The sequence below is a fragment of the Scyliorhinus torazame genome, chromosome 1 (genome assembly GCF_047496885.1).
Source record: "Scyliorhinus torazame isolate Kashiwa2021f chromosome 1, sScyTor2.1, whole genome shotgun sequence".
NCBI classification, from domain to species: Eukaryota; Metazoa; Chordata; class Chondrichthyes; order Carcharhiniformes; family Scyliorhinidae; genus Scyliorhinus; species Scyliorhinus torazame.
The window spans coordinates 41,115,887-41,128,558 of NC_092707.1; the positions used below are offsets into that span (position 1 = coordinate 41,115,887).

Below are 12,672 nucleotides of genomic sequence, written 5' to 3' on the forward strand. Positions count from 1 at the left end.
GTGGATAGCACGTATAGAGAGGTGGTCACACCGCAGGCTCAGACTCCGCAGGCAGGAAGGGAATGGGTGACCATCAGACAGGGGAATAGACAGGTGTTTCTGTGGCTGCAAACGAGACTCCAGGATGGTGTGTTGCCTCCCTGGTGCTAGGGTCAAGACTGTTTCTGAGTGGGTACAGGACATTCTGGAGGGGGAGGGTGAACAGCCAGTGGACGTGGTACACATCGGTACAAACGACATAGGTAAAAAAAAGGGATGAGATCCTAAAAGCAGAATACAGGGAACTAGGAAGGAAGTTAAGAAATTGGACCTCGAAGGTAGTGATCTCAGGATTACTTCCGGTGCCACGTGCTAGTCAGAGTAGAAATGACAGGATATATAGGATGAATACGTGGCTGAAGGGATGGTGTCAGGGGGAGGGTTTCAGATTCCTGGGTCATTGGGACCAGTTCTGGGGAGGTGGGACCTGTACAAACTGGACGGGTTACACCTGGGCAGGACTGGAACTGATGTCCTAGGGAGTGTTGGGGAGTGTTTAAACTAATGTGGCAAGGGGCTGGGAACCAATGCAGGAAGTCGGAAGGTAGTAAAACAGGGACAGAAACAAAAGGCAGTAAGGGGGAAAGTGTAAGGCAGAGAAGCCATCGTCAAAAATCAAAAAGGGCGACAGTACAAGGTACAGTGATTGAGGGGAGCTCAGTGAATAGGTCCAGTGATACTAAAAGGAATAAAACGGGAAGCAAAAACATAAATGGAAAGCGACGCGGCAGGTTGTTACATGAAGATATGGGTTCAACGACAAGGAAACCTTGGAGAAAAGTTAAGAGGAAAAATAACTTGGGAGAGGTTACAGATCAAGGTGTTAAGATTCAAAACCGAGGTATAAAAGCCAACATAAGTGTACCTTACCTGAATGCTCATAGTATTCGGAATAAGGTAAGTGAGTTGATGGCGCAAATCACCGTGAATGACTATGATTTAGTGGCCATTACTGAAACATGGTTAAAGGATGGTCACGACTGGGAGTTAAATATCCAAGGTTATCAAACTATTCGGAAGGAAAGAGTGGATGGTAAGGGAGGTGGTGTAGCTCTGTTATTTAAGGATGACAGCCGGGCAACAGTAAGGGACGACAGCGGTGCTATGGAGGATAAGGTTGAATCCATTTGGGTGGAAATCAGGAATGGTAAGGCAAAAAAGTCACTGATAGGAGTAGTCTATAGGCCACCAAATAGTAACATTATGGTGGGGCAGGCAATAAACAAACAAATAACGGATGCATGTAGAAATTATACAGCAGTTATCATGAGGGATTTTAATCTACATGTCGATTGGGTTTAAACTGGTCGGTCAAGGCAGCCTTGAGGAGGAGTTTATAGAATGTATCCGCGATAGTTTCCTAGAACAGTATGTAATGGAACCTACGAGGGAACAAGCAGTCCTAGATCTGGTCCTGTGTAATGAGACAGGATTGATTAATGATCTCATAGTTAGGGATCCTCTCGGAAGGAGCGATCACAATACGGTGGAATTTAAAATACAGATGGAGGGTGAGAAGGTAAAATCAAACACTAGTGTTTTGTGCTTAAACAAAGGGGATTACAATGGGATGAGAGAATAGCTAGCTAAGGTAGACTGGGAGCAAATACTTGATAATGAAACAGTGGAGAACCTTCCAAGCGATTTTTCACATTGCTCAGCAAAGGTTTATACCAATAAAAAGGAAGGACGGTAGAAAGAGGAAAAATCAACCGTGGATATCTAAGGAAGTAAGGGAGAGTATCAAATTGAAGGAAAAGTCATACAAAGTGGGAAAGATTAGTGGGAGACTAGAGAACTGGGAAATCTTTAGGGGGCAACAGAAAGCTACTAAAAAGCTATAAAGAAGAGAAAGATAGATTATGAGAGTAAACTTGCTCAGAATATAAAAACAGATAGTAAAAGTTTCTACAAATATATAAAACAAAAAAGAGTGGCTACGGTAAATATTGGTCCTTGAGAGGATGAGAAGGGAGATTTAATAATGGGAAATGAGGAAATGGCTGAGGAACTGAACAGGTTTTTTGGGTCGGTCTTCACAGTGGAAGACACAAATAACATGCCAGTGACTGATGGAAATGAGGCAATGACAGCTGAGGACCTTGAGATGATTGTTATCGCTAAGGAGGTAGTGACGGGCAAGCTAATGGGGCTAAACATAGAACATTACAGCGCAGTACAGGCCCTTCGACCCTCGATGTTGCGGCGATGCGGAGCTAAGCCGCGCGATTCGGCAGCTCCCGCGAAAACGGACTTTTGGGCCCGCTAACGGAGCCCCAACGGCATTTTTTTAAAAAACCAACCCGTGGGGAAGGAAGGAGAAAGTCCCCTACAGACCCGCATGGATCGGACCCGCAGCGAAACGGCGAAAAAAGCGGCCCTGGAGCAGCGGGAGAAGAAAGAAGAAAAAGAAGGAAAAAACAAAATGGCGGCGCCCACGGACAGAGAGGAGGTGAAAGAGTTCATCAAGTGCTGCTTCGAGGAGCTGCGTAAGGAGATGGTGGCGCCTATACTGGCAATGGTTGAAAAACTTGGAGCAACCCAGAAAGCCCAAGAGGTGAAGGTCCAGGAGATCCAGGAAAAAGTGAGTGAGAGCGACGACGAGCTCGTGGGCCTGGCGGAGAGAGTGGAGCGGCACGAGGCGCTGCACGAGACGTGGGCGGGAAGACTCGAAGACCTGGAGAACAGATTAAGGAGAAACAACTTGAGGATCCTGGGTCTCCCAGAAGGAGTGGAGGGGGCCGATGCCGCGGCATATGCGGGCACAATGATCGGGATGCTGATGGGTGCGGAGGCCCCCCTGGGATTGCTGGAGCTGGATGGGGCACACCAAGTGCTACCGAAGAAGCCCAAGGCAAAAGAGCCGCCAAGGGCGATGGTGGTGAGATTTCACCGGTTTACGGACAGAGAGAGGGTCCTGAAATGGGCCAAGAAGGAACAGAGCAGCAAGTGGGACAATGCGGAGATCAGCATAAACCCGGACTGGAACGCGGAGGTCGCTAAGCGGAGAGCGGGTTTCAACCGGGCCAAAGCGGTGCTCCATCGGAACGGAGTGAAATTTGGAATGCTGCAGCCAGCGCGGCTGTGGGTTACACATAATGGCCAACACCACTACTTCGAAACGCCCGAAGAGGCGTGGACCTTTATACTAGCTGAAAAATTGGACTCTAATTGAGGGTTTGTGTGGGAGGGGGGTGTTTGAGGGTTGAAGTCTGATGGTTGTTGTACATAGGGGGTCAACCACGCGCAGGAAATGCTATATGGGCTGGGGGAGAGGGACAAGGCCACGACAGGAGCTGCGCAATGGGGGGCGGGGCAGGCTTTGGAAAGCGAGGGGTGTTTTCCCGCACGCGGCAAAAAAGGCGGGAAGGGGAACAAAGGAATGTACATAGATTGGGAGATTGCCACACGGGGGGGTAAAGGGATGGCGGGGGAAGCCGGGGTTAGCAGGTGTCAGCTGACTTACGGGAGAGATATGGGGGGAGCAAAAAAGCTAGACGGGGATCTAGCGGGGGGGGGGGGGGGGAAGAGGAGGGGGGGGGGGGGAAGGGTTGCTGCTGCACTGGCCGAAAGAGAACGGGACACAGAAGAGGTGGCTGGGACGGGGGTCCCCCGGCTGGGGAACTGGAGAGTGAGGGAGACGCGGACAAGGGACTGGCCCAGAAAAGGAGATGGCTAGTCGGGGGGGGGGGTTTGCAAGACCGCAGCAGGCCAGGGAATTTTCTTTTTTCCCCCACGTGCATAAGGCTTACTCCCGGATAGATTTCTTTGTTCTGGGCAGGGCGCTCGTCCCGAGAGTGGAGGGGACGGAGTATTCGGCCATAGCCGTTTCGGACCATGCCCCGCACTGGGTGGAACTGGAGCTCGGAGAGGAGAGGGACCAACGCCCGCTGTGGCGGCTGGATGTGGGACTGCTGGCCGATGAGGTGGTGTGTGGGGCGGTGTATTGAAAGGTACTTGGAGGCCAACGACAATGGGGAGGTGCGAGTGGGGGTGGTGTGGGAGGCGTTGAAGGCGGTGATCAGGGGAGAGCTGATCTCCATCAGGGCTCATAGGGAGAAGATAGAGGGAATGGAAAGGGAGAGGTTAGTGGGGGAGATCTTGCGAGTGGACAGGAGCTACGCAGAGGCCCCGGAGGAAAGATTACTTGGGGAAAGGCGACGGCTCCAGACGGAGTTTGACCTGCTGACCACGGGCAAGGCGGAGGTACAGTGGAGGAAGGCGCAAGGGGCGACTTACGAGTACGGGGAAAAGGCTAGTCGGATGCTGGCGCACCAGCTCCGTAAGAGGGCGGCAGCGAGGGAAATTGGGGGAATCAAAGATGGAAGGGGAGCCACGATTCGAAGTGCAACGAAAATAAATAAGGTATTCAAGGACTTCTATGAAGAGCTGTACAGATCCCAGCCCCCAGGGGGGGAAGGGGGGATGAGACGATTCCTGGACCAGCTGGGGTTCCCGAGGGTGGAGGAGCAGGAGGCGGTTGGTTTGGGTGCACCAATTGAGTTGGAGGAGTTGAATAAGGGTTGGGGGAGCATGCAGGCGGGAAGGCCCCGGGGCTGGACGGGTTCCCGGTGGAATTCTATAGAAAATATCTGGACCTGCTGGCCCCGCTACTAGTGAGGACCTTCAACGAGGCAAGAGAGGAGGGAACCCTGCCCCAGACAATGTCGGAGGCGACAATCTCCTTGATTCTAAAGCGAGACAAGGATCCACTGCAATGTGGATCGTACAGGCCGATATCGCTCCTCAATGTGGATGCTAAGCTATTGGCGAAGGTACTGGCCACTAGGATTGAGGACTGTGTCCCGGGGGTGATTCACGAGGACCAAACGGGATTCGTAAAGGGCAGGCAGTTAAATACCAATGTGCGGCGGCTCTTAAACGTGATAACGATGACATCGGAGGAGGGAGAGGCGGAGATAGTGGTAGCTATGGACACGGAAAAAGCCTTTGACCGAGTAGAGTGGGAGTACCTCTGGGAGGTATTGCGCAGGTTTGGGTTCGGGGGAGGGTTTATTAGATGGGTTAAGCTCCTTTACAGCGCCCCGGTGGCGAGCGTAGTGACGAACCGGCGGAGGTCGGAGTACTTTCGGCTGTACCGAGGGACGAGACAGGGGTCCCCCCTGTTGTTTGCATTGGCGATCGAACCCTTGTCCATATATATCACTTACGGAGTCTCAGAAATGGAGGGGGATAGTCCGTGGGGGAGAGGAGCATCGGGTATCGCTACATGCAGATGACCTGCTGCTATACGTGGCGGACCCAATGGAGGGGATGGTGGAGGTCATGCGGACTCTGAAGGAGTTTGGAGAGTTCTCGGGCTACAAGCTTAATGTAGAGAAGAGTGAGTTTTTTGTATTACAGGCAGGGGACCAAGAAAGAGGGATAGGGGACCTACCGCTGAGGAGGGCGGAGAGGATTTTTCGGTATCTGGGGATCCAGATAGCCAGAAGTTGGGGGGCCCTACATAAACTGATTTTGACGAAGGTGGTGGAGCAAATGGAGGAGGATTTTAAAAGATGGGACATGCTCCCGCTCTCGTTGGCGGGTAGGGTGCAGTCGGTCAAAATGGTGGTCCTTCCGAGGTTTTTGTTCGTGTTTCAGTGCCTCCCCATCGTGATCACCAAGGGCTTTTTCAAGAGAGTAGGTAGGAGTATTATGGGGTATGTGTGGGCAAATAAGACCCCGAGGGTTAGGAGAGGGTTCTTGGAACGCAACAGGGACTGAGGAGGGTTGGCTTTGCCAAACCTAGAGAGTTACTACTGGGCAGCAAACGTGGCGATGATCCGCAAGTGGGTCATGGAGGGAGAGGGGGCAGCATGGAAGAGGATGGAGATGGCGTCCTGTAAAGGAACAAGCCTGGGGGCGTTGGTAACGGCACCGCTGCCACTCTCGCCGACAAAATACACCACAAGCCCGGTGGTGGCGGCAACACTAAGGATCTGGGGCCAGTGGAGAAGACACAGGGGTGCAATGGGAGCATCGGTGTGGTCCCCGATCAGGGGTAACCACCGGTTTGTCCCGGGGAAGATGGACGGGGGGTTACAAGGCTGGCATCGGGCAGGGACAAGAAGAATGGGGGACCTGTTCATTGACGGGACATTTGCGAGCCTAGGGGCACTGGAGGAGAAATTTGAGTTACCCCCGGGAAATGCATTTAGATATATGCAGGTGAGGGCTTTTGTGAGGCGACAGGTGATGGAATTTCCGTTGCTCCCGGCACAATAAGTTCAAGATAGGGTGATCTCGAGGTCATGGGTCGGGGAGGGCAAGGTGTCGGAAATATACCAAGAGATGAAAGAAGAGGGGGAAGCGCTAGTAGAAGAATTGAAAGGTAAATGGGAGGAGGAGCTGGGGGAGGAGATTGAGGAAGGGCTATGGGCGGATGCCCTGGGTAGGGTTAATACCTCCTCCTCGTGTGCCAGGCTCAGTCTGATACAATTTAAGGTGGTTCACAGAGCGCATTTGACGAGGGCAAGGCTGAGTAGGTTCTTTGGGGTAGAGGATAGATGTGAAAGATGTTCAGGGAGCCCGGCGAACCATGTCCATATGTTTTGGTCATGCCCGGCATTGGAGGGGTTCTGGAGAGGTGTGGCGGGAGTAATATCCCAGGTGGTGAAAGTCTGGGTCAAGCCAAGCTGGGGACTAGCAATATTTGGAGTAGTGGATGAGCCGGGAGTGCAGGAGGCGAAAGAGGCCAGAATTCTGGCCTTTGTGTCCCTAGTAGCCCGGCGAAGGGTCTTGCTATTGTGGAAGGAGGCGAAGCCCCCTAGCCTTGAGGCCTGGATTAACGCCATGGCGGGGTTCATAAAATTGGAGAGAATTAAGTTTGCTTTGAGAGGGTCTGCTCAGGGGTTTTACAGGCGGTGGCAACCGTTCCTAGACTATCTCGCGGAGCGTTAGAAGAAGGTCGATCAGTAGCAGCAGCAACCCTGGGGCGGGGGGGGGGGAGAGAGAAAAAGAGATTGTTTGAGGGGATGGACGATAGCATGGAGGTGGGGGGAAACGGTACGTGCGGCCAAGAGCCAGTGTATAAGGCTATGTAAATATACCATCTTGCCATGTATATATCTTGCTCAGGGAGATTTTGCGTTATTTTGTTACCGGGGGGGGGGGGGGGGGTGTTACTGTTTGTAAGGGGAAAAATTGTGTTGTTAAAAAACCTTAATAAAAAATTTTTTTTTTTTTTTTTACAAGATGTTGCACCGACCTGTGAAACCACTCTAAAGCCCATCTACACTATTCCCTTATCGTCCATATGTCTATCCAATGGCCATTTGAATGCCCTTAGTGTTGGCGAGTCCACTACTGTTGCAGGCAGGGCATTCCACACCCTTACTACTCTCTGAGTAAAGAACCTACCTCTGACATCTGTCCTATATCTATCTCCCCTCAATTTAAAGCTATCTCCCCTCATGCTAGACATCACCATCCGAGGAAAAAGGCTCTCACTGTCCACCCTATCCAATCCTCTGATCATCGTGTATGCCTCAATTAAGTCACCTCTTAACCTTCTTCTCTCTAACGAAAACAGCCTCAAGTCCCTCAGCCTTCCCTCATAAGATCTTCCCTCCATATCAGGCAACATTCTGGTAAATCTGCTCTGCACCCTTTCCACATCCTTCCTATAATGCGGCGACCAGAATTGCACGCAATACTCCAAATGCGGCCGCACCAGAGTTTTGTACAGCTGCAACATCACCTCATGGCTCCGAAACTCAAACCCTCTACCAATAAAAGCTAACACACCGTACGCCTTCTTAACAACCCTCTGAACCTGGGTGGCAACTTTCAGGGATCTATGTACATGGACACCGAGATCTCTCTGCTCATCCACACTGCCAAGAATCTTACCGTTAGCCCAGTACTCTTGTCTTCCTGTTATTCCTTCCAAAATGAATCACTTCACACTTTTCTGCATTAAACTCCATTTGCCACCTCTCAGCCCAGCGCTGCAGCTTATCTATGTCCCTCTGTAACTTGTAACATCCTTCCGCACTGTCCACAACTCCACCGATTTTAGTGTCATCTGCAAATTTACTCACCCATCCTTCTACGCCCTCCTCCAGGTCATTTATAAAAATGATAAACAGCAGTGGCCCCAAAACAGATCCTTGTGGTACACCACTAGTAACTGGACTCCAGTCTGAACATTTCCCATCAGCCACCACCCTTTGTCTTCTTCCAGCTAGCCAATTTACGATCCAAACTGCTAAATCATCCTGAATCCCAGGCCTCCGTATTTTCTGCAGTAGCCTACCGTGGGGAACCTTATCAAACGCTTTACTAAAATCCATATACACCACTTCAAGGTAGATAGGTCTCCTGGCCCTGATGGAATGCATTCCAGAGTGCTAAAAGAGATGGCTAGGGAAATTGCAAATGCACCAGTGATAATTTACCAAAATTCGCTAGACTCTGGAGTGGTCCCGGCAGATTGGAAATTAGCAAACCTGACACCACTGTTTAAAAAAGGAGGTAGGCAGAAAGCGGGCAATTGTAGGCCAGTTAGCTTAACTTCGGTAGTAGGGAAGATGCTGGAATCTATCATCAAGGAAGAAATTGCGAGGCATCTGGATGGAAATGGTCCCATTGGGCAGGCGCAGCACGGGTTCATAAAGGGCAGGTCGTGCCTAACTAATTTAGTGGAATTTTTTGAGAACATTACCAGTGCGGTAGATAACGGGGAGCCAATGGATGTGGTATATCTGGATTTCCAGAAAGCCTTTGACAAGGTGCCACACAAAAGGTTGCTACATAAGATAAAGATGCATGGCATTCAGGGTAAAGTAGTAGAATGGATAGAGGATTGGTTAATTCATAGAAAGCAAAGAGTGGGGATTAATGGGTGTTTCTCTGGTTGGCAATCAGTAGCTAGTGGTCCCTCAGGGATCAGTGTTGGGTCCACAATTGTTCACAATTTACATAGATGATTTGGAGTTGGGGACCAAGGGCAATGTGTCCAAGTTTGCAGATGACACTAAGATGAGTGGTGAAGCAAAAAGTGCAGAGGATACCGGAAGTCTGCAGAGGGATTTGGATAGGTTAAGTGAATGGGCTAGGGTTTGGCAGATGGAATACAATGTTGACAAATGTGAGGTTATCCATTTTGGTAGGAATAACAGCAAAAGGGATTATTATTTAAATGATAAAATATTAAAACATGCTGCTGTGCAGAGAGACCTGGGTGTGCTAGTGCAGGAGTCGCAAAAAGATGGTTTACAGGTGCAACAGGTGATTAAGAAGGCAAATAGAATTTTGTCCTTCATTGCTAGAGGGATGGAGTTTAAGACTAGGGATGTTATGCTGCAATTGTACAAGGTGTTAGTGAGGCCACACCTGGAGTATTGTGTTCCGTTTTGGTCTCCTTACCTGAGAAAGGACGTACTGGCGTTGGAGGGTGTGCAGAGGAGATTCACTAGGTTAATCCCAGAGCTGAAGGGGTTGGATTCCGAGGAGAGGTTGAGTAGACTGGGACTGTACTCATTGGAATTTAGAAGGATGAGGGGGGTTCTTCTAGAAACATATAAAATTATGAAGGGAATAGTTAGGATAGATGCGGGCAGGTTGTTTCCACTGGTGGGTGAAAGCAGAACTAGGGGACATAGCCTCAAAATAAGGGGAAGTAGATTTAGGACTGAGCTTAGGAGGAACTTCTTCACCCAAAGGGTTGTGAATCTATGGAATTCCTTGCCCAGTGAAGCAGTTGAGGCTCCTTCAGTAAATGTTTTTAAGATAAAGATAGATAGTTTTTTGAAGAATAAAGGGATTAAGGGTTATGGTGTTCGGGCCGGAAAGTGGAGCTGAGTCCACAAAAGATCAGCCATGATCTCATTGAATTGCGGAGCAGGCCCGAGGGGCCAGATAGCCTACTCCGGCTCCTAGTTCTTATGTTCTAAGTTGTCTGTGACAGGGGTGCCCTGCCCTTATGACATGGGTTGGGCGGGGGGCTCAAGGACCCACTACCAGGTAAATTGAGGCGTTGGGGGGGGATCTGGAATCCAAGCGGGGAATGAGATCTTGTCAGTGCAGGCAGCGAGATAAGTGTGGCTACAGTGAGGCATTCCAAGACCAATAAAAAAAGCTCTGTTTCATAGCGAGGTTGTTCTTGGTGCTGCAGGCACCAAGAAACACCTGCTAAATGCGCCCAAAACTTGACCTTTTTCTCTGTTAAATTGAGCCCCACATCTTTCAGGTGAGGCTAAATTAAGTCTGTCTTCGTAGGTGTACGGAAAGATCCTATGAACTTTTTCAGAGAGGAGCAGGGAATTCTTTTGATTTCTTGGTCAATATTTGTCCCTCGACCAACTCCACTGAAGCAGTTTATCTCATTGTTGTTTGTTGGGCCTTGCTGTGTGCCAATTTGCTGCGCATTTGCCTACATTACAACTGTGAGTACACTCAAAAACAAATTTATTCGCTTTCAAGTACTTTGGGATGTCCTAAGAATGCGAAAGGCACGACATAAATGCAAGTCTTTCCTTTATTTTGTTGATTTTGTCAGCAGTGTTGCTTAATGTCAGGAATGTCTAACTATATTGGAGCATTTGAGAGGAATGTGATGAACTTCCATTCCACATAGACTATAACCCTGGACTTCAACTGTGTTTCATTTTTCCATTTCCTCCCTCAGAATGTGGAATTACCAGACTCCTTCTCTGTGGAGTTGAAATCTCTTTTGGAAGGCCTTCTACAGCGAGATGTTGCAAAACGGCTGGGATGCCTGGGACGAGGGTAGGCTGGAGGTTTATGCTTTTCTTATGCTGTGGAGTAGGTTAGAGACCTGTAGCAGTATGTGTTGTGAATGTCGTTTCTTGTATGTTGAATACATTAAGATAAATGATGGTTGACAGTGACTTTTAGACCGAGGCCCAGACCTTCCAATCTCCACAAAATGTGCTGGGGGACCCCCTGTAAGTTCTACATCCAAAGACTGCAAGGGAATTTCCCAGAAGGTTTAAATTGCGATAAGCAATTCACCTATACTGAGAGCCATCTGAAAGTACGATTTAAAGCAGCGACTTCGAATGGTTCCAACTCTCAGCAGAATAGATACCCAAGAAAAGTTAGAAGGATTAAAAGCACTGCTAAATCCTGGGTAACGTTACTACTGAACCCCCGACCCCCTCATTGGATCTCCCCCCCCACACACACACACACACACACACACACATCGGCTAACCTCCTGATCCAACCCCTATCTATCCTCCCTGCTATCCTCCAAAGCACTCCCGACCATCCTCCTCTTCCTTAACTGTCTTTCCCAGCCCTCCCAACCCCTGACCACCCTCCCAACCCCCATGACTACACCCTTAATCTCCTGAACAGACCCCCACCCACTGGGCTTGGAGGAAGGCCCAGGGGGCGGTCTACGAGTATGGTGAAAAGGCAAGCCGGATGCTGGCGCATCAGCTTCGGAAGCGGGACGCAGCTAGGGAGATCGGGGGAGTTAAGGACAGGGGAGGGAGCGTGGTGCGGAGTGGGCTTGGCATCAATGGGGTCTTCAGGGACTTCTACGAGGAATTGTACCGATCCGAGCCCCCACGGTGGAGGGAGGGATGGGCCGTTTCCTGGACCAATTGAGGTTTCCAAAGGTGGAAGAGGGACGGGTGGCGGGACTGGGGGCCCCGATTGGGCTGGAGGATCTGATCAAAGGGATAGGAAGCATGCAGGCGGGGAAGGCACCGGGGCCGGACGGTTTCCCGGTCGAGTTCTATAAAAAATATATGGACCTGTTGGGCCCGCTGTTAGTTAGGAGCTTCAATGAGGCAAGGGAGGGGGGGGCTTTACCCCCGACGATGTCCCGGGCACTGAAGCGGGACAAGGATCCCCTGCAATGTGGGTCTTACAGACCGATTTCCTTGCTAAATGTAGATGCCAAGGTGCTGGCGAAGGTCTTAGCCACGAGGATTGAGGACTGTGTGCCGCAGATCATCCATGAAGACCAGACGGGGTTTGTGAAGGGGAGACAGTTGAACGCGAATGTGCGGAGGCTTTTGAACGTTATCATGATGCCGGCGAGGGAGGGGGAGGCGGAGATAGTGGTGGCGATGAACGCTGAGAAAGCCTTCGATAGGGTAGAGTGGGGGTACCTGTGGGAGGTGCTGAAGAGGTTTGGGTTTGGGGAGGGGTTTGTCAGGTGGGTTAGGCTGTTGTATGAGATCCCGATGGCGAGTGTGGCCACAAATAGGAGGAGGTCTGAGTACTTTCGGTTGCACCGACGGACGAGACAGGGGTGTCCCCTGTCCCCCCTGCTCTTCGCACTGGCGATTGAACCCCTGGCTATGGCACTGAGAGAGTCGAGGAACTGGAGGGGGTTGGTGCATGCCCAGCGCTGGAGGAATTTTGGAAGGGCGTAGCAAGGACGATGTCGAGGGTGGTAGGATCCAGGGTCAAACCGGGCTGGGGGCTCGCAATATTTGGGGTGGCAGAGGAGCTGGGAGTGCAGGACGCGAAAGAGGCCGGAATTCTGGCCTTTGCGTCCCTGGTAGCCCGGCGAAGAATTCTCCTTCAGTGGAAAGATACGAGGCCCCCAAGCGTGGAATCCTGGATCAGCGAAATGGCAGGGTTCATTAAATTGGAGAGGGTGAAATTCGCCTTGAGAGGGTCGGTACAAGGGTTCTTTAGGCGGTG

The 12,672-nt window shown here is 50.6% G+C and overlaps 1 protein-coding gene across 1 annotated transcript in view; it reads left to right on the forward strand.

Moving 5' to 3' along the window:
* Positions 1 to 12,672, forward strand: part of grk3 (G protein-coupled receptor kinase 3) — a 416,009-nt gene that overhangs the window by 338,934 nt on the left and 64,403 nt on the right. Inside the window, exon 15 of the mRNA XM_072488700.1 lies at positions 10,673 to 10,773. Within this exon, the coding sequence (XP_072344801.1) occupies positions 10,673 to 10,773 (101 nt within the window). The remainder of the gene's footprint in view (positions 1 to 10,672; positions 10,774 to 12,672) is intronic.